We start from the raw sequence: 22,196 nt of genomic DNA on the forward strand, positions 1-22,196 counted from the left end.
TGCTCTGCCTGTGGAAGGTAGTAAAGCAGCTTCCTATGTTTCTAGCCTGGTGTTTTGTTTCTCTTCCCTTTCCATCCCCTTTCGCTTTCCATGGAATTGCAGGGTTGAAAGGGACCACGAGGGCCATCTAGTCCAGGAATATATATTTTTTGCCCAATGTGGGACTTGAACTCACGACCCTGAAATTAAGAGTCTCATGCTCTACTGACTGAGCTGTCGGTGTGCCTCTTCTATTGTTTTTTTTTATAAAAAAATAGTAATTTTTATTAGTTTTCAATTACATTCCAATAATAGCCTCATTATAACAATACCAATTTAATGCTGTATTGTTTTTAACACTCGATTGGGAGCCGCCCAGAGTGGCTAGGGAAACCCGGCCAGATGGGCGGGGTATAATTAATAAATTATTATAATCACAATACCAAATTATCGTGTCTCTTCTAATGTTAAGCCTGTGGACTTGGGTTGCTTCTGTGTATTGGTGATACACAAGCCGCTTTAGGAGATGTTAGCTGGGCCGAAAGTGTTCCTTACCATTGTAAAGAGGGCTAGAGGGAAACTCAGTCCAGTCCAGGTTAGCGAAGGCTGACCCAGCAGGACAATTGATTAAAAGCTGGCTGTGGGGATATGTTGGAAAACCTGGTGCTGGAAAGACTTTTGGTTTCATGAGTGGCAAGTTCTTATTAGGAAAGTATTTCACGTATAGCAGCGATGGGAATCCTGTGCCTCCTCTGATGTTTTTGCACTCCCAATTCCCATCATCCCTAACATGTACGTGCTCGGTGGGTGTGGCGGCCCCCTTGACAGTTGCCTGATGTCACCTGTCAGTCATGTGACATCCCTGTCCCTGCAAACTCTGCTTTTTTGCCCAGGCAGGTTGAAATCAAAACACATTGATGAGTAACAAATTTATTACGGGATACATTTCTCTATATACATAATAATAAATAATTTATAAAATAGTACAACAGGAAGTTTTATTCAGTCGAAGATGTAGTAAAATAAATAGCAATGTAACATGAATAATGTACTGAATAACAAATTTATTAGTCTCTTAAGATGTAGCAAGACACTCTTGTTCTTTTGTGTAAGATAAAGCATGTCTGTTTAAAAAAATCCTTGCTTACCTTAACTATTGGTCTCTCTGTGTGATGCACTCTAGTGGCTAAAATATATTCCATAAAGATAAGACAATTTTATATCTGTGGGCTAAGCAAATCCAAGTATAAATGGGCAAAAATAGTCGAAAGCAAAAATCTACAAAAGGCACCTTGAAGGCATTTTGTCCCTGAGCTCAGGGCAGTATAAATTTTGCTCATAATAAATTAAATTATGAGTGACTGGCCCTAGATCATGAGCAATACAATCCGATGCATGTTGATACTCTGAGTTTAATGGAGCTGTACTCCAAGATAAGCATACATGGCATTGCAGACTCAATGGGTGAGTGGCAATTTGAACATGAGCCTATCCTATGCCTACATAAGAAAATGTGACTATAGTCCATAGAAATGGGAGGTGGACAATAATGACATATTGAGTGTGGGTCCATATTGGAGTGGGATCTTAGCTTGGCTCTTTCTAGTACAGATGGAAGTGTTTAAAGGCTCCCTAAGAGATTTATATGCTGCTAATGAACACAGAATTTCTGCAATAGAAGCTATTCTGCTTGCCTGCCGGCTTTCATAAAATTAATAATATGCTTTCAAAATTACCTTTACAGAAATAAATTATTAGAAAATTGCTTTGGTCAATATTTCACCAAGTGAGGTGCCTTTCTATCTTTGAAGATGACAACAACACTGTCAGGTAACCAGATCTTTGGCTACAGTTTATTTGTTCCATTAGCAATAATCCTATGTTGTTCCTCTGATTTCCTCCCCCATTTATTTTCTGGATAAAACTTGTGTGCATGGGCCATTTTGCTTGTTGTTCTGGCTGTGTAACAAATGGTTTGAATACGAAGGCAGTGCTTGGGGTACCTGGTAGTTTGGGATAAAGAGCTGGTCATGGAAGTTTCATAAGAGCTCAGGAGTTCAGCCCCATGAAGCATTATTCTCTTCAAAGGTTCTTAATAGGAAGAGTAAAAAGGCTCTGCTAAACTCCTTTTGAGTCCTGGGGTGGGTTAATGTGGCCTAGCACAAGGGAACAAACATATGATAGAATGCATGGCAATCTTTCTACCTTAGTGCTGGAAGAGGAATTGGCATCTGTTGACAGTGAACTGCAGGCTCTGGAGATCCAGGTACAAGAACTCCTTGAACATCAGCAGGAGCTCATTCAGAAAAAGACAGTGCTAAAGAAGAAAATAAAACAGTTTTCTGACACAGAGAGCGGGAGCAGCAAAGATATTGAATCAGCAGCGGAAGACTGGAACAAGGAAGGTCGGTACTTACTATTTTTAAATCCTTGGGCTGTCACGAAAACTGTTGTCGAACAGTTCAAATCATTACTGTTGCTTGCTGCTAAAATAGCATGAGATGTGGCTTTACAGCAAGGTAGTTTCTTGTAGCTTATTTTGAAGGGGTGTGTGTGTAAATATGTTTTTCATTATTATTATTTTTTAAATGAACATCTGTTAAATGAGATAAAAGCATTAAGGTTGCCATGGCTGCCAGAATAAATATTCTACAGATAGCATGACATCATCTTCATTTCTTCACTTACGTTTGCAAATTCTTTCCCAGTACACCTACCTACTATAAATGAATTACAGATAGATAGCCGTGTTGGTCTGCCATAGTCAAAACAAAAAATTCCTTCCAGTAGCACCTTAAAGACCAACTAAGTTAGTTCTAGGTATGAGCTTTCATGTGCATGCACACTTCTTCAGTACCTGAAGAAGTGTGCATGCACACGAAAGCTCATACCTAGAACTAACTTAGTTGGTCTTTAAGGTGCTACTGGAAGGAATTTTTTGTTTTTACCATAAATGAGTTTGGCCCACAAATGGCCAATGGAAAGCCTTCCACTCAGCCATGCTCTTGGCTTGTAGCAGGTCTCTTCATATTTGTCTTCAGGATGGTGGTTACACTGACATAAATGTATGTCTCCTGTATTTCCCCTCCACTTCCCAAGAAAGGTTTAGCCTGCTGGTCTTAGGGCTCCTAGTATTCGCCCCCAAATGAGCATTTGAATTGCAAGGGGAAGACAGAAATCAGATCCCAGGGAATTCAGGCTGCATTCCTACACACACTTACCTGGGAGTAAGTCACATTGAACTCAGTGGGACTAACTTCTGAGTAGACATAGGCTCATTTGTTGTTCACCACAGACCTATGTATACTCATGCTGGCAACACTTACAATTTAGGGGATTAAAGTCAACTTGGAAGACAATGTTCACCTTGGTGGGGGTGGGATTCTGTGATCAAATGAACTCCAGTGTTGTTTTTAAATGTACGGCTGCTATTTCCTTTTCACAGATTTTTCATGGTCTGCAAACGTCAGAGATGCATTACAAAATAACTTTAAGCTTCGAAAATTTAGGCCTTTGCAATTGGAAACAATCAATGTTACAATGGGCGGAAGGGATGTCTTCCTTGTCATGCCTACTGGAGGGGGAAAGAGTCTGTGTTACCAGCTGCCAGCAGTATGTTCTGACGGTATGTACTTGTGCAAAATGACATTAGTTAAAGTCGTTCAGCTTGTTAGTTATACGGGGCTACAAGAGGAGGGGTGAATTTGCAAGAGCAAACCATGGTTAAGGCAGTTTTCCTGCCTCTCTTGTCCTATCTGCTTTCCAAGGTGACTAGTCCTGCAAATGACATCCTTTGAGGCTGAGAGCTTAGCTTTTCAAGCTAAATTGTGGTCTTGCTGTATATTTGTAACCGATAACAGATTGTGTTTAGCACTAATCGTGGCCTCAGCATGACTGAAGCTAGACATATCTGCCATTAGAGGTGTGTGTGAAGAATCCTGCTATTTGACATGTGCTGAAACAGAACTTTTCCGGTGACTTGAGACGAGGGGTTATTTTTCATTTCAGGCTTCACACTTGTGATTTGCCCTCTGATCTCACTAATGGAAGACCAGCTAATGATGTTGGAGCAGCTGGAAGTTTCTGCGACTTTGCTAAACGCCTCAAGCAGCAAGGTATGGCTGGCTGCCCAGCAAGGTGGCTGGCTGCCAAACATGGGCATCAGTATTTTTTTTTTATATAAAATTTTTATTGAGTTTTCACATTTTATATACACAGACACACACACACAGACAAAGACAACACATATAAAGTTTCATATCCTTACTTTCCTAACCCCAGTTCTTGACCTCCCCCCACCCCCCCCCTTCATACATCCTAATTCAATTAAATTAGCTCAGCAAGTTCATATCTCTCATCCTTTACATATTATTATTATATATATATATATTTAAAGAAATACTTAATTCTTATTACTTGGCCAAATTTTACTTATCCAATTTTCTTATAAATATTAAATCCTTTTCTAAGGTCGACTCAAATTCCTTCCACGAATTTCCCTTTTATCTTAAAAATAGGTCATAATAATCAAACACAAAGGTCATAAACATTTTTTTAAAAAAAATTCTTCCCCCCCCCGCCCCGGTTTCTGTCCCTTCCCAGTGTCCCCATGTCCACAAAAACAGTTTTTAGCCTGGATTCCTCACATCTGAGGCCTTTAAATCTCTGTCAGTCTCTCTCTGCCGATTTTGTTGGTAGCCCTCTTTGTTGGTCATCGGGTCTCGAAGGAGTTCTAGCTCAGTCTCATCAGATTTTCTTCCGTCCAAAGTACTTGGTACCAGCTGCTGCGAAAGGTCAGCTAATCTTCCATACTCAAAGAGGAAGCCCCAATCATATTTCTTGCTTCTTTTAAATTCAAATATTCCAAGTGTTCCAGGGGCTTCCTCCCTCCTCTTTCGCATCTTTCGCAGATTTATAATCCAAAGGTCTTCTTCTTTATGTTCTGACAATGTAGGCTTCTGGTTGGTACTCTCCACCTGTACTGGCCCTTGTTCCCTCTCCTCCTGTTCCGAAGTTATCTCTTCTAATTCAGCTGTAGATTTTTTCCCGGTCAAATCCATTGTGCATTCAGCAGAGTCACTTATTTTAGAGTTCAAGGTTATAAGTTGTTTATTCATAGCCGTAGTCTGCTCCTGCAACTTTCCCACGAGAAAAAACATTCTGTCTATCTCTGCCTGTAGTTTTCCATCTGCAGCCATTGTAGTGTTTCAATGTTTCCCCTAGGGGGATTCTGGTTACTTAATAGTCTTTTTCCAACAGTCCGTTACTTCCGGGTTAGCGCGATCTGGTTAATGGCGGATTCCCTCCGACCTCCGGAGGGAATCGGCTCCGCTGGAGAAGGGTTCTACCGCGACGGCGACGCGGGGACCCTCAGAAACCGCAGGCGCTGAAGCCTGCGGACTTGGTGACTCGGCGGGCACCTAAAGCGCCCCCCGACCCACGAAGAGCCTTTTTAAAGGCTGCAGAGAGGGTACGGGGAGCGGCGTGGTGCTGTGAGTGGACCGCTACTGCAGTGGAGCGAAGCCGCGAGCCATGGCCGGAGACCGCTGACTTTCTTCCCTGAAATTCGGACTTTAATTAATCCGTGAGTAAAATGGAATTTGGACTTTAAAATTTCTACCTTTGAATTCGGTACGATCGGGGGATGTGCTAAAGGGAAGTCCGCACCCCCCTGCTTACAGAAGATTTAAAGCAAGGATCGGAGAACTAAGGTGGAGAGTTTTTTCTTTTTGGTGTTTTTTAAAAGATAATATTTTCATGAATTTGACAGAAGAAGATTTGTGCTGGAGAGTAAGAGTGGAATTTTAGAAGCCTTTGTCTAAACCACCCCCCAGACCCGGGAGTGTCCTGTATGTGAGCTGGAGAAAAAGGAACAAGGAAAAGGAGCTGTCAAACGGGCAGTGAAAGTTAAAAATCTTATTATTTAACACCTTTCTGGACTAAATTTGTTATATTTGAATTAAACTGGTTGGGAACAAAGTAGTGAAATAACATGGGCATCAGTATTTGCCATCTGAAAGAAATGCTGACATGCTTACCTCATATATTAAAAGCTGCGGCCACAAGTCACTGATGTCCATTCTGCTTATTCGTATGACTTGTACAAGTTGCATGTGAAAGGGCAAAAAAATTCTCTGAAATAGAATATTCATGAAAACCCTCTCTAGAATGTTGATATTGAAGGGGTTCAGTTCACCTGTTCTTTTGTACACAGTCTCAGTGGGGTTGGGTTCTGTGCTTAATTTCTGGAATGGGATTTGCTGTCCTGGAAAGGTTAACTTTTGACTTAGAAGGCGATTAGCTGCCTCCAGTATCCCAGGTATATGGAGCCATGCGATAGGAACTCATTGAGAAGAGAAGGGCATTCTGCCTGTCTGCACTAAAGCTTTACAGTCTGGACTGGCTATAGCTAGTTCGTATCTGAATCTTAGATAAACCTCCTTTAAGGCGTCATTCTGATTAGAGCAGGTCAGCCCAGGAATGAAAGCCAATGGGGACAGAATTGAACTTGAGTCTAGGAGTATTTGATTAAGTTGCATGGTTCAAAAATCTTTTTAAAATATAAAACCCTATATTCATCATTTGGTGCACCATGGCCACAGGTGGTTTTTGAACCTCAGTTTGACAAACGACTGGTGCTTAGATAGACGCATGATGCATGTATACCCAATTTTGTGGGTTTTGATAGGGCAGAACTGGAAGTTGTTTGCATTACATTTTCTGAAGATGCATAGACATGCATTCCACAGCTGATGAAATTGATCATAGCTTGGGAACATAGTTTTCACCTCCATAATATGAACAAGTCAGGAGCTTTCTTGATGACTGTAAGGCAGTGAATGTTCCTTAAAGCTAGGGTACTTGTTCTTGAGTGTTTATGAAAGGTTTTCCTACCCTTAGAAGAGGTTGTCTGCTGCGATGGGATTCTAGATTTACATACTTGTAGAATTTGTATCGCACCCTTCGTTGCCAAGTGATCTCTGGGTGGGTTGCAACAATAAAAACACACCATAAAATACACCAGTAAGCTTTAAAACGAAATAAGCAGCATATTTCTGTACAATTCACATTGTCTGTTCTTCCTTGGTGCAAACAAAGTGCAGGACTGATACATGTCTTTGAGTTGCCAAGAGAAATTATCTTACCACTTTGCAAGGGGTACTTAAGAAAGGAAACCGCTGTTTTCACTTTTCTTAAGGCCTTGTTTAAATGGAATGAGGATTTGTCATGGCTGTCACTCAGCTTCTTTAATACTGGCATATGTTGCCATCTTGTTCTTGCTTCTCCTGGCACAATTCCATAAAGCAGCCCTCCTCCTTCCGACTCAGGCTGATTTGACCCATAAAAAGCAGAGTTGTTAGCTGCCGCTAAAGTTTTGTGATGAAATAATAATGATTTCTATACCGCCTTTCATCCGAGGCTAACAGCAGTTTACAACATAAAAATACAAAAATACGTAATATAGTAACAAACAAAAACAATACCCCGCAGTTTAAATGGCCACAGATTTTTATAATTAGGCAAAGGCCTGGGAGATTAGAGAAGCGGTTGTTGGTTATTACGCTGCGTTGCCATTTTGATGCCCCTGGTATCTGTGGCAAGCACACTTTTTTTCTTCCCAAATAGGAACACGTGAAGTGGGTTCATGCTGAAATGTTGTCTCGCAGTTCGCAACTGAAACTCATTTACGTGACCCCAGAGAAGATTGCGAAAAGCAAGATGTTTATGTCAAAGCTGGAAAAAGCTTACCAAGCAGGAAGGCTTACGCGCATTGCAGTGGATGAGGTTCACTGCTGCAGCCAGTGGGGACATGACTTCAGGCCTGGTATGTCTGTCTAGAAGGAATTCCATGTTACCAGGAAGAGCTTTGACTCTTCTCCACTAGAAACTATTAAGCCTCATTGCTCTTCTCACTTCATTTTTTTAGTTGCCTTGATCAGTTCCCTGTGCCCAAGGTTCTTTCTCCCTCCCTGGACCACATCTATCACTCTGCCACATGGAAATATTGGGGGGGGGGGACTGCTTTTCAGAGAAACACATCTGCCATTACTGTTTGTTGTTTTTAAAAGGGATTTTTTAAAAATGTGTTGTTGTTTTTTTAAAAAAGGGTGATTGATTTCTGCAGTGTTGAGATTTGCCTAGTTTATAACTGCAAAATGATTTTGTCACTTACAAGTAGCTTAAGCAGAGCTAGACAGAATATAGTGGCAGCAAATATTAGGGGTTTTATTTATATATTTAAATTCCTGCTTTTTTGTCTTCCACTTCTGTTCAGATTACAAGCTGCTTGGTATCTTAAAGCGGCAGTTTCCTAATGCTCCATTGATTGGGTTGACGGCGACTGCAACAAGCCACGTTCTGCATGATGCTCAGAAAATTCTTTGCGTTCAGAAGTGCATCACTTTCACCGCATCATTTAATCGGCCCAACCTATATTATGAGGTATCCTTGTTGAGTCTGTTCTTGCCTTCGGGAAGATAGCCTTTTCTAGGAATATTTAAGAAGCTCGCTAAGAAACCAAACATGGATGTGTAGGATTTAAGCTGGTTTATCATATTCATAGAGAGTTTTAGTTTAACTCCACCATTCTTGTACTGCAGAGAGTCATGAATTCTGGACAATTTCACACCTAACACACTAGACTATCTCATTTATAAACTTTCATTGTTACAGTTGCTTACTTTTGTTGTAAGTCATGTTGGGCACATGCATGCTTTTCTACAAAACTTACCAATTCAATTTCTTAAATACTACTGTAATGTTGGGAATTAAAAGGCAGAGTCTGAAATGATGTGTTGCTTTTCAGAAGTGTATATAAACATGGATCTGGGTGCATTGTAGCAAAATAACTCAGTCCATCCCCGCATAGTCTGAATATAATATGGAAATAGGCAGAGTTGCTCAGATCACAGGACCAGATGAGCTAAGAACTTGGACTTCCTAGTTGAGAACTTCTTTAAAAAAGAAAACAAGGGGTTTGGGGTGTGATGCACTGTATAGCATTGGTGGGGAGATGTGGCTGCCTGGATATTTCTCCCATCATCCCAGGACATTGGTCATGCTGACAAGGGCTGTTGGGAGATGGGATTTAATGTTTGCAGAACACTGAGTTAAGGTGGCCTCAATCAGTCATAGCAGGGAGTGTTTCTATTCCAAAAGGTAAAGGGACCCCTGACCATTAGGTCCAGTTTTGACTGACTCTGGGGTTGCGGCGCTCATCTTGCTTTATTGGCCGAGGGAGCTGGCATACAGCTTCCGGGTCATGTGGCCAGCATGACTAAGCCGCTTCTGGCGAACCAGAGCAGTGCACAGAAACGCCGTTTACCTTCCCGCCAGAGTGGCACCTATTTATCTACTAGCACTTTGACATGCTTTCGAACTGCTAGGTTGGCAGGAGCGGGGACCCAGCAACGGGAGCTCACTCCGTCGCAGGGATTCAAACTGCCGAATGTACACAAGGCTAAAATCACTTAGCAGTTTTCTGAAGAGATGAAAAATTTAATTTGTATATGTGTGCTATTGAATGCCTGTTTCTCAAAATTTGCATTTTAGGTTCGACAGAAGCCATCAGCTGCTCAGAATTTCATTGAGGACATAGTTAAACTCATCAATGGAAGATACAAAGGCCTTTCAGGTGAACTTTGTAATGAAAATGAGTGCTGACTTCGTAAAGCACGGTAGCATCTTGTAAGGTAGCGCTCCCAAGTCTTCCCAAGCCCTGCTTAAGTACTGCATAGCTTGGAGCCCATTTGTTGATTTCATTGGTATAAAATTATTTTGATACAGGAATTATCTACTGCTTTTCCCAGAAGGATGCTGAACAGGTTACTATGAATTTACAGAAGCTGGGGATTAAGGCAGGTGTCTACCATGCCAACATGGAACCCAAAGATAAGAGCAGAGTTCACAAGCGATGGTCTGCCAATGACATTCAGGTGAGCTGTGCGAGAACTCCATCACTTCCTCCGTTCAACTTGCATCCCTCATGTCCTGATGATCCTCATTGCCTTTGTCTTTCAGGTGGTAGTGGCCACCGTTGCCTTTGGCATGGGAATCGACAAGCCAGACGTGAGGTTTGTAATACACCATTCAATGAGCAAATCCATGGAGAACTATTACCAAGAGAGCGGGCGTGCAGGTATGCTCAATGGAGATGAGATTCCAGGTAGATGTATGTACTCATATGTGCCTATGCTTCTGACGGGGGGAAATAAAAATCTGCTTCTTAATATTTCCTTCTAGGTCGGGATGACCAGAAAGCCGACTGCATCTTATATTATGGTTTTGGGGACATATTCAGAATCAGCACAATGGTGGTGATGGAAAACGTAGGGCAACAAAAATTGTACGACATGGTTTCCTATTGCCACAACATGAGCAGGCAAGTGGTTTTGTCTGAGGTTGTCCTTTTTTTTGTTTTAAGCTACTTTTTTCTCTTGAGTTTACTGTAAAATGTGGTGTTGGCCAGGATGTTGAAGTTAGTATCCGAAATACCAAGCCTCCAAATATATTATTTACTGTGAAATTTTTTTTAAGGAAAGCAGGGTTGTGCAGTTGGTCATAGGGTCTCCTTTTGCCCTGTGAGGCATCCTATGCTCTTTTGCTGTCTGCCAGTATATTGATTTTATATATATATATATATTTTAAAATTCTCAGTGGTCCAACAGAGTCTAAGTGGTTGCAGAAATAACTTTTGCTATTAAATGTTTTGTGCTACTAGACTATGCTGCCCTGGGTAGGAAGAGCAGGATATAAATTTAATAAATGAAATGTTAATCTCATCTCATCTCATCTCTGTTTTGTTTTTGTTTTTAAAAACCCAAAAGTTAAATGCCAAGCACCATGTTTTCCCAGGTCAACAAGGTCAAGCCCAGACCTACAGATGCCTGCCGCTGAGACTGGCTCCTTATTTGCAAAAACATGGTATTCAGAGTGCCAATGCTACATTTGTATCAGAACTGCCAAAACTTTGAGAAAATCCAAACTTGATAGCAAGGAAACTTAATTTTTCCAGGGTGACAGATTTCTTCAATTCAGAAAATATCCATAATGTTCACTTTTCATATTTTAGTAGCTGCAGAAATATTTCAGACATTTTAAAAAAATGACTACAGGCTTGCTTGGGTTGTATCTATGTGTCCATTTACACTGTTGTTTCTCTCTGTAATCCCATATTAAGGACCGTGCACAGAAAATTGGAATCTACTTCTCATGTGTCAAGTAGTCCATCTCCACCTCAGAAATCTATATATTTCAAGTGCATGCTTAATGTCTGTAGTGAATTTAAATTGCTGAAAGGCAGTGAGTACCAGAGAAATTAAGCTCCTATTCAAATTAATAGACTTTAATTTCAGTGAGACTTGTTTATCCCACATTCTTCCATCCATTCGGTTATTGAATACAGCACATGTCTGACTTGCAAAGTTTACGCTGCCCATTGTCTTACAGCCTTTCCATAGGAGCCACATGCATTGGGTTGCATCCTAACCTCAGTATTTGTACTTGCAGATGTCGCCGAGTTCTCATAGCACATCACTTTGACGAGGCCTGGGATTCCGCCAACTGCAACAAAATGTGTGATAACTGCTGCCGAGAAGAGTGTAAGTAAAAAAGATTTCAAACCTGGAAGGTTTGAAATAAACCAGACTGGCTCCCTCTTATTGCAGCTCACTTCCGAGTGCATTGCAAGGATTTATGTTCTCCTGCGCCAGCTGCGCTGAGGAAGGCTTTCTTGAGCATAAGCTACCCATGACTGGCTGTTGTTGCAGAACAGCAAGTGCCCTTTTCTTCAGCCACATTGGCTTGCACCAGGCCACACCCACATGGGTGGGACTTGGTGCTCACACCAAGGAACAACTTGTACAGCTCTGTTATTACAGTTCAGTTACAACTTACCTTTAACATGCATGCCAATGTTGGTTGGCCCAAGGAAGGCAAGTGTACCATGCTGAAGAGAGCCACATTCTTTCTGCAGTCGTACCTTGGTTCTTGAACGCCTTGGTACTTGCAAGTTTTGGCTCCCGAACGCTGCAAACCTGGAAGTAAGTGTTCCGGTTTGCGAACGTTTTTCGGAAGCCAAACGTCCAACGCTGCTTTCGCTTGACTGCAGGAAGACCCTGCAGCCAATCAGAAGCTGCTACTTGGTTTTCGAACAGTTTCAGGAGGGAGTCAAATGGACTCCCGGAATGGATTAAGTTCAAGAACCAATGTACCACTGTAATGTCCACGTTTTTTGTTTCCTTTAGCTTGGCTTCACCATTCACTGAGAAAGCTTTGCTAATGGCAGTAGGTACTCGCATCCTCCAGCTATGGGTTGAGAGGTTCAAAGCTAGATGTTTTTCATATGTGGAAGCCTGCCTGGGATAGGTTGAATTTGATGGCTGTTTTGGTCTCTCCAATTCCTGCAGCTAACAGTTTGTGCTTTGTTCCGTCTCTTCCCCCCACCTCCCACCTGGTGACACACAGCATTTGAGAAGATGGATGTGACAGGGCACTGCCGGGATCTTGTCAATATTTTAAAGCAAGTGGACCAAATGAGAGAGAAATTCACTCCTCTGAAGCTGATTGATGCCTGGTTAGGGAAGGGTTTGTCAAAACTGGGAGTAGATGTTGTCTCTCCCAAGCTTCCCCGTGATACACTGGAGAGAATTGTTGCCCATTTGATACTGCAGCAGTACCTGAAGTAAGTATTGAAACAAGAAGCCTATTTACATACCTCCATGCCTTGTATAACACCCTCCCCACCCCCGGAATTTTATTACAGCTAACCTGTGGCCCTATAGGTTTCGTTGGGCTCCAACACCCACCGGTCCTAACCAATGTAGCCAATTGCTAGGAATGGCAGGATTTGTAGTTTCAGCAACATCTCTGTTCTGTTAGCTCAGTGTTAACTGTGCAAATTCAAAGGAAAAGATTTTATGGGGCGCTAGGCTTAGCAATAGACCCCAGAATACAGTGGATGCTCCCCCATCCCATTTCCAAAGCCAAAGATCCATAAAACATGAGCCTCTTTTTTGCTCTGTTTCAGTCAAGTATTCCCCACCCTTTTTAAACTGCTCTACCTCTCCCCTTTTCATACGCAAAGGCTTAATTTCTTTCAGGGAAGACTTCAGCTTCACAGCATTTGCTACAATATCCTACGTGAAGATAGGACCCAGAGCTGATCTTCTGAGAAACAAGACTCATGTTATCACGATGCCAGTGGTAATGAGCAAAAACAATATTGCTAAGGTATATTAATAATAATAATAATATTCCTGTTATTTTTCTAGGTTTAATACTGTGTTAGGCATCTAATAGCAGTAGCTTTGTTCCCTTTTCTAATTTTCATGGGAACTTGTTTTGTGTGTGTTAGCAAGTGACACAAATCACAGAAAGACAAATTAGAGCTTTAAAAGCTTTCTTTCCAAAATAATTCTGAGCAGGCAGCACAGTGTTTTTGTTAATGCTGACCCCCCTCCATGCAAGGGGGAGTTGAATGTTCCATGATAACAAAAGATAAGGTTTGTTGCTATGGCTGAAATTTTTCTTTCAGCAGTGACATTATGGATTTTACATGGTCTGTTTTGTTGTTGTTTTTTATACCCACCTAGATCACTGTACTCCTTCCACTCACCCTTGGGTTGGGTTTACTTGTGTGTGATTGCGTGTGTGCTCTGTGCAGATAACTGTGAGTGCACTACATGAATGAGCAGTATAGTTGCTGTGAAACTATGGTGTCCACGCTCCAACGTGGCACTGCTCGCAAAGCCCTGTTCTACCAAAGCGGAGCCATCAGGAGAAATAGGAGCAGCATTAGGAGACGATAGGTGCAAAACAGACTGATAGAGCTTCATCAGTGCTAGGATGCCTGACAACCAAGGAGCCTGATGTACTCCCCACTTGCCCCTTCCTCAGTTGTTCAAGTGAACATTGATGAGTGGGGAGGGGCAATAACCTGTGACTGCTGCTGCTGCATACATCCTGTGTGGGCAAGTGTGTAAACTGTGGGATGTGAAACACAAGAGCAGACAAGTACAACATTCCTAGAGTGAACATGTTTACACATGGGGAGGAATGTTTGTCCAGCCAGCAGATAAACTTCCTGTTTCCTTCTGGGCTGGAACAGACTTCCTCTGCATGTGACTAGAAGTGGCCGTGGCCTCACCTGTGCGGGTAACAAAAGCATAGGACTGGCCATCTCTCTCTCTATGACTACTTTTGTCGAAGAAGCAACATCTGCTTAGCCAAAGATGCTCTCTTGGCTTCCAGCCAAGAGAGGACAAAGAGACTGTCTCCTTATGAGAGAGTTTCCAGGTGTATGTCACTTTTCTAAGATAAGTCTGCCTTCTGGGATCCGATTGTGAACAGAATGTCAGTAAACTCTTTTTATAATTTTATAGAAGACTGTGTCGTGTCTTCTCTTTTATGAGGGAATAAGGGGAAAATACCGGTTGGCGCCGGCGCTAATGGCGGCTCGCTCTCCGTTCTCCGGAGAGAGAGCTGCTCCGCGAGTTCGGGTCTGACCGCTACGGCGAAGCGGGGACCCCTAAAATCACAGGCGCGGAAGCCTGTGAGCAAGGAGACTCGGTGGGCATCGTTTGCGCCCCCTTTTACTGCGAAAGAGCCTTTTTAAAGGCTCCGGAGGAGCATCGGGGGAGCGCAGAGCTGAGAGTCGCTACCCAGCTCGTGGAGTGAAGCCGCATCGCCATTAGCGGAGAGCGCCGACTTCTTCCTGTTATTCGGACTGAAAGAGATTCCCGTGAGTAGGATTGGCAACCTTTTCGGGACTTTAAATTCAACTTCTTTTAAAATTTGGCCGAAAGTGGGGACGGTAAACAAAGGAAGTCTGCCTTCCCCAGATTGCATGACTGCTAAAGCAACGGACTTAGTAAGCTGCAATTGACATCTTTTAAGGGACTTTTTTAAAAAAAGGATTAACCCCAGCATTGACTTAAGTCCTCCCCCCTAGGGAGCAGGAACGGGGGGGGGGGTGAAAAAGAAAGGAAACCTGCAGGAAAACTTTTTAAGAGACAATCTACCGCAGACTCTATCTCTGGGAACGGACTGCCTGAGTGATACACTTTGACAGGGAGCTGTCAAAGACATTGCAAAGAGGAGACTTTATTTGCTACAATTTATTGAGACTTTGTAAAAATTATATGGTTGCAACTAAAAGACTGAGAGAAGTTTTTTAGTAACTTTTCCCTCTGAGGGCTTTTGGATTCATTGTTTCCTTGCTATATTGAAGGTCTCAGCTCCCTCTAGAGGATTGGAAGTAACAGTTGCAACACGATTGTTAGTCACTGGCTTTTTCCATTCAAACCTGTTCCTGTGAGAACGACCTTGGGACATGAGCGGCCCTGGAGACGAGATAGCAACAAGATCCAAGTCTAAGGCAGCACATAAGAAAAGGGGCTCTTTATCAGGACTATTGCCAACAGGCCCAGGTGGACAGGAAAAGGGAATAAGTGCATTCATGGAGTCAGTGACGCAGGCATTATTGAAGATAAATGAATCTTTAGAAAGGTTGAACAAACAGAGTACAGAAAATACCAAGCAATTGGCAGATCTAACGGCAAAATTGGAATTGAACACGAAGAGCGTAACGTCTAATACACAGATTATACAACAGCTGGTAGAGGAGAACGCCACAATAAGGAAAATTGCAGAAGAGGCTAAATCTACTGCGGAATCTACACAGGAAAATTTAGTTCCTGTTTGTAGGAGGCTTGACCAGCATGAGGCGACCCTTTCTTTATGGGACATGCAGCGTAAGGAGAAGAACTTAAGACTTAGGTTGGTTCCTGAGAGTGAGGGGGACAACCTAGTGGACTTTCTCACAAAAGAAATTTCAGGCTTTGGGCAGGAAAATCTAGAGGGAACAGAATTTGAGATTACAACCGCCTTCAGATTGGGTAGAAGGCAAGGCAGGAAGATTCCAAGGGACTGCCTGATTACATTGAGGTCGAAAGAGGAGAGAGACAAGATACTTAGTCTGCATTACCAGAAAACACTCCAGATTCAAAACGTCTCTGTGCAAATCTACAGGGATATCCCAAAATATATTTTGGAGGTGAGAACTCAGTTCAAGACTCTGGTGGACCTGCTGAAGAAGAACAACATACCTTTCAGGTGGGAATTTCCACAGGGTTTGTCTTTCAACTTCCAAGGAAAGAAAGTCAAGATAAAGACTGTACAAGATAAAGAACAGTTCCTACACAAACACGGAGAAGACCTGGTGAAAGGGGTCCTCAACTCAACTGCAGATACAGACTTGGGGAATTTGACATTTGGACTCAAATCACCAACGGACGAAGAACAGCTGCAGGGTGCAGTTGGAGGTAACTAATTAACAATGTCTCTGAGAATTTTAACTTGGAACTGTAATGGACTGAACCTTCCCAGGAAAAGGCGTGAGGTTTTTCATATTTTGAAGAAAGAACAATTGGATCTGATTTGCTTGCAAGAAACCCACGTGACAAGAGCACATAGAAGATTACTTATAAATAAAAGATTGGGACAAGAATTTATTTCATCAGATAAAGTTAAGAAAAGAGGAGTGGTGATATACGCAAAAGAGAAATTGGCTCCAAGACAGATTTTTAAAGATGAACAGGGCAGAATCTTGGCAATTGAGATACAGATCCAAGGAGAAAAAATTTTGATACTTGGAATCTATGCACCAAATGAAGGGAAGGCAGAATTTTATAAGAAATTACATGAGACATTAACAAATTATCTGGATTACAAAGTGATTTTATTAGGCGATATGAATGGGGTTGTATCTACAAATATGGACAAAGCGCAAAGACAGGTGATCTCCAAGGACGGGAGACTACCTAAGACTTTCTTTGAAATGACTGATAACTTGGACTTGATCGACATTTGGAGAATAAGAAACCCCCTTGAGAGGGAGGGAACATTCTTTTCAGAATCACAGATGACCTGGACAAGAATAGATCAAATATGGATTACTAGTGGGATGGCTCCTAAGATAAAGAAAGTGGAAATCTGCCCAAAGACATGCTCCGACCACAATGCAGTAAAGATGGAAATGAAAACAACAACAGCTGGCTCTTTTAGATGGAGAATGAATGACACCCTATTTAAAGATCCAGAGGTGTACCAAAAGGCCCAAAAGACTTTGAAGGACTATTTTGAGATAAATCTAAGGACAGAAGTGGAGAAACGAGTGATCTGGGACGCAAGCAAGGCCGTGATGAGGGGTTTCTTGATACAGCAGAACTCCTTGAAAAGGAGGAAACAACAGGAGAAGAAAGACAAAATTTTGGAAAGGATAAAAGACAGTGAAAAGAAACTGAGATCCAACCCAAAGTCACATGAGATTTTGAGACAAATCAAATTGTATCAGAAGCAATATATGGAATTGATGAACCAGGAGATTGAATGGAAAATTAAACGAATGAGACAAAAGACATTTGAATCGGCAGATAAATGTGGGAAACTCCTGTCATGGCAATTGAAGAAGAGACTGAAATTGAACACAGTTACAAGTTTGGAGGTAGATGGAAAGAATATTTCGAAACCAAATGAGATCAGTAACTGCTTTCAGAGCTATTTCAGAAGACTGTATGCACAAGGGCCGGAAAACGAAAGAGACATTGAAGAATTTCTTAAGAAATATGGATTACAAAAAAATTCCCAACAAAGTATGGCGTTTTTAAATGAGAAAATAACTGAACAAGAAATTGAGGGTGCCATTCAAAACATGCAACTGGGGAAATCTCCAGGGCCAGATGGACTAACCTCCAGATATTACAAAGCCTTGAAAGACTGGATAATTCAGCCACTTAAGGAGGTTTGCAACGAGATATTAGAGGGGAAAAGGGCACCTGAGACGTGGAAAGAAGCCTTCATCACACTTATACCAAAGACTGAGGTTGATAAAAAACAGATCAAGAACTACCGCCCTATATCACTACTTAATGTGGATTACAAAATTTTTGCAGACATTTTGGCAAAAAGACTAAAGAAGGTGCTGGTGGAGGAGATTCATAAAGACCAGGCAGGCTTTCTCCCGGGTAGGCATATATCTACTAATGTAAGGAATATAATTGACATTATAGAAATGCTGACAGTGAACATTAATACGAAGGCAGTTTTAATTTTTGTGGACGCGGAGAAAGCCTTTGACAATATATCTTGGAAATTTATGAAAAAGAATCTCCATGGGATGGGGGTAGGCCAAAGGTTTGAAAATGGTATAAGTGCAATTTATTCTGAGCAAAAGGCGAAGTTAATTGTAAATAATGTGGTTATGGATGAACTACCTATAGAAAAAGGGACACGTCAGGGGTGCCCAATATCCCCATTACTTTTTATATCGGTCCTGGAGGTCCTGTTAAATATGATTAGGGGAGATCAGCTGGTAAAAGGGATTCAGGTCGGAGCCAGACATTACAAATTAAAGGCTTTTGCAGATGACTTAGTACTGACCTTGCAAGAGCCAGACACTAGTACCAAAAGAGCTTTGGAATTAATTCAAGTATTTGGCCAGGTCGCAGGATTTAAGTTGAATAAACAAAAAACCAAGGTATTGGAAAAGAACTTAACAAATGTTGAAAGGGATAGATTCCAAGAGGAAACTGGGTTAGTGGTGGCAAAGAGTGTAAAATACCTGGGGATTAACATGACATCTAAGAATGTGAACTTATTTAAGGACAACTATGACAAGTGCTGGACTGAGATAAAGAAAGATTTAGAAATATGGTCAAACCTGAAGCTTTCCTTGTTAGGTCGAATTGCTGTGATCAAAATGAATGTATTGCCTAGAATGTTATTTTTGTTTCAGACATTACAAATTGTTGATAAACTGGACTGTTTAAAGAAGTGGCAGAAAGACATATCTAAATTTGTCTGGCAGGGCAAAAAGCCCAGAATTAAGTTTAAGATACTTACCGACTCTAAAGAAAGAGGGGGGTTTGCCCTGCCGGACTTAAGACTTTACTATGAATCGGCAGCTTTCTGCTGGTTAAAAGATTGGCTACTTCTTGAAAATGCAGACATTCTAGATTTGGAAGGATTTGACAATAATTTTGGTTGGCATGCATATATCTGGTATGACAAGGCTAAAGTGTATAAGGGTTTCAAAAATCATATTGTCAGGAAAGCACTATATAATGTATGGATACGGTATAAAGATTTACTGGAAAACAGAACTCCCAGGTGGCTTTCACCTATGGAGGCTAAGGAAGTAAAGAAACTTAATATGACAACCAATTGGCCGAAATACTCTGAGATTTTAGAACAAGAAGGTGGTGAATTTAAATTACAAAGTTATGAGAAAATAAAGTCCAAGGTACGAGATTGGCTCCATTATTTTCAAATAATGGAGGCTTTCAAACAAGACAGGAAAATTGGTTTCCAGGTGGAGAAATCGAAATTGGAAACAGAATTGTTAGAACCCAATACTAAGAATTTATCAAGAATGTACAACTTGCTGTTGAAGTGGAATACAATAGATGAGACAGTGAAGTCTGCTATGGTTAAATGGGCACAGGACATAGGTCATGACATTATGTTTGCTGACTGGGAGTAGTTATGGACCACAGGTATTAAATTTACGGCATGCAATGCCTTACGAGAAAACATTATGAAAATGATTTATAGGTGGTACATGACCCCAGTCAAGCTTGCGAAGATTTACCATTTGCCCAATAACAAATGCTGGAAATGTAAAGAGACTGAGGGTACCTTTTTCCACCTTTGGTGGACCTGCCCAAAGATTAAGGCCTTCTGGGAAATGATTTATAATGAAATTAAGAAAGTGCTTAAGTGCACCTTTAACAAGAAACCAGAGGCATTTCTCTTGGGTATGGTCGGCCAGTTGGTGCCGAAGAAGGATAAGAATTTCTTTTTGTACGCTACTACGGCAGCAAGGATTCTTCTAGCAAAGTATTGGAAGACACAAGAGCTACCCACGCTGGAGGAATGGCAGGCGAAAGTGATTGACTTTATGGGACTGGCAGAAATGACCGGCAGAATCCGCGACCAAGAGAAAGAGACTGTGGAAGAAGATTGGAAGAAATTTAAGATGTATCTTAAGAACTATTATAAAACTGAGGAGTGTTAAAATGCTGAGGGAAAAGAAGACGTAGAATTGCAGCGATAATTGGGTTTAAAAATTTAGGGTGGAATAGAGAAAGAGGACAAATTTATATTTAATTGGGTAAGATAGGTTGCTGAATAATGGTACTAAACTAAGGATGCAAAAAGGGAAAGGTATGGGGAAGTCCGGGAAAAGAGGGTTATGAAAATAAGGTTAAGAAAATATGAGTTTGTTGTTTGTTTGTTTTTATGTTGTTTTTTTTGTTTGTGATAAAAAATTGGAAATTAATAAAAATCATTAAAAAAAAAAAAAAGAAAATACCAGAACTGTTACTATAGAGGCTTTAGTGAGCCTGAGCAAACGTATGCGTTGTGAGTTTAAAAAGGGGAATATTACTCTGCTAAATTGTGAACTTATTTACACAGGTTGGAAAGGCTATAATCAAACAATATATCCTCTCCGGCATCCCTGAACCTTCCCATATAAACTTGGCAACACCCACTTTTGTGCAGACCCCCAATGTCCAAGGACAGGTGACCTTGCTGACCCCACCCCAAATTAGGCGCTCCTGCAATACTGGAAGAGATAATGGGGGAAGAAGTAAAATTTCTACATCTAGTTTGAAGTCAGAGAGCATGCATGCTAACAAAAATTGTTTTGATTGTCAGGTCAAATCTCCATTATCCAGCCGAGGAAGCTCATCTGGAAAGAAAACGGATGTTGCACGTAAAAAAAGGGGAAGTGAACATAAACCGCCTCATTCAGAGAAACACATCCAAGCAAAAAAGATTAAAATGGAAGAGGATGACGATGATGACGACTTGCTGTTCATCGATGATTCCTAGAGGATTTTGTTTGTATGTTACTTTTCAACTTCAGAATAAATTGGGAACTGCAAGAAATGTCAAGCAAGCGACGGGGCTGGAGAAGGGCAGAATTTGCCCCCAAGGCTACTAGGTCCTAACTCATCACATCGCCAGGCTTCTGGCATTATACTGGGTTTTCTAGGTCTCCCTTATCCTAGCCCTTGCTTTGGATTATAACGCAAGCGTGATGGCTTGGCTGGGCAGGGAGGTGATGGGTAGAACTCTTGCTTTCCACCAGAAATAAATGGCAATATGAGTTTGTTCTTAAAACCCATCATGCAACCTTTTAAACTGCCTTGAATATCTTGTTCTGAGTCGGGATGTAAATAATACACATTCACCACAATTCATGGTATTTGTAAGGACTAAGATATTGCATGACTTTACATACTCAAAAATGTTGTGTATATATGCTATGTATTAAAATGTTTTTTGTCCCACGAAGTTAGCCTTGCCTCTCCTGCTGTGATGTATGTGGAGCAGCTTGGTGGCTGGAGGTGCCCACCATAAAATAGTCTGTTTCGGGGGCCTAATCTGGCCTGCCGGTCAGTTTAATCTGGCCCCTGTGGCAGTTTATTTCCTGGGATAAAATCCTAAAAAAACCTCAACAACTTCAATCCTGAAGGTTAACAACTTTGGTTGGCCCTTCACTTCATCAAATCTGGCCCTCTTTGAAAAAAGTTTGGACACCACTGAGTCATATGGTGTTTGTAAAGTTATGGAACCCCCAAGCTTCACTGCACTCTTCAGCGCTAGCTAAAAACATTCTTGTTCAGGCAAGGGTACCATGATACTTAGAAAACTGAGGTAATTAGAATTGTCTTAGTATTTTAACTTTTGTATGTCTTAAAGTATGGTTTTGATTTTTTTTTTTACTGTTTTATCCTTTGTGAACTGCTTTGAATTTTTACAGTCAAGTGGTGTATAATTTTTCTGAAAGGAAAATGAAGAGAGTGTGAATAAGTCCATCAGCAACTGGAGCATGACAGTTAAATATAAGTACATAGTAATTCAAAAGCAGGGTATTGGTACCTGCAAGGGCATAAATGTCTCAGTACTAGAATTGACAAATGGGGCATGGCAATGTTTTTGGCCACAGTGAACTGAATGGACCTTGGGCTGTTTCCAGAGGCAGCTATATTGTAAAACCTGGTGACAAACTGCAATAGAGGCAAAGTGCATAGTGGGAACCTAACTACTTCCAACGAAGCAGAACAGTTACTCTTTTTAAAGTGACCTTCATTGGGTAGCTTCTTCTCCCAAGCAAAGTTACTTGACCAACCCAGAACATTACAGTGCAA

The 22,196-nt window shown here is 41.4% G+C and overlaps 1 protein-coding gene across 2 annotated transcripts; it reads left to right on the plus strand.

Annotated features, from left to right (window-relative positions):
- Positions 1-1,723: 1,723 nt before the first annotated feature.
- RECQL (RecQ like helicase) lies at positions 1,724-21,339 on the plus strand (the record flags this gene model as incomplete). 2 transcript variants are annotated; one of them, XM_079992537.1, is made up of 14 exons in its annotated part: positions 1,724-1,809; positions 2,190-2,384; positions 3,425-3,604; positions 3,988-4,094; positions 7,606-7,804; positions 8,255-8,421; positions 9,532-9,613; positions 9,766-9,914; positions 10,000-10,117; positions 10,222-10,360; positions 11,488-11,579; positions 12,445-12,661; positions 13,080-13,209; positions 20,698-21,339. In XM_079992537.1, 14 exons carry the CDS (start codon positions 1,791-1,793, stop codon positions 20,872-20,874), a joined length of 1,971 nt encoding a protein of 656 aa, XP_079848663.1. In that variant the 3' UTR covers positions 20,875-21,339. The 2 variants fall into 2 exon arrangements, with proteins under 2 accessions (XP_079848663.1, XP_079848662.1); XM_079992536.1 differs by lacking the exon at positions 1,724-1,809 and having other exon boundaries at positions 2,165-2,384.
- Between the last annotated feature and the right edge of the window lie 857 nt (positions 21,340-22,196).

This window comes from Podarcis cretensis, assembly GCF_951804945.1.
Source record: "Podarcis cretensis genome assembly, chromosome: 10".
Lineage (NCBI taxonomy): Eukaryota > Metazoa > Chordata > Lepidosauria > Squamata > Lacertidae > Podarcis > Podarcis cretensis.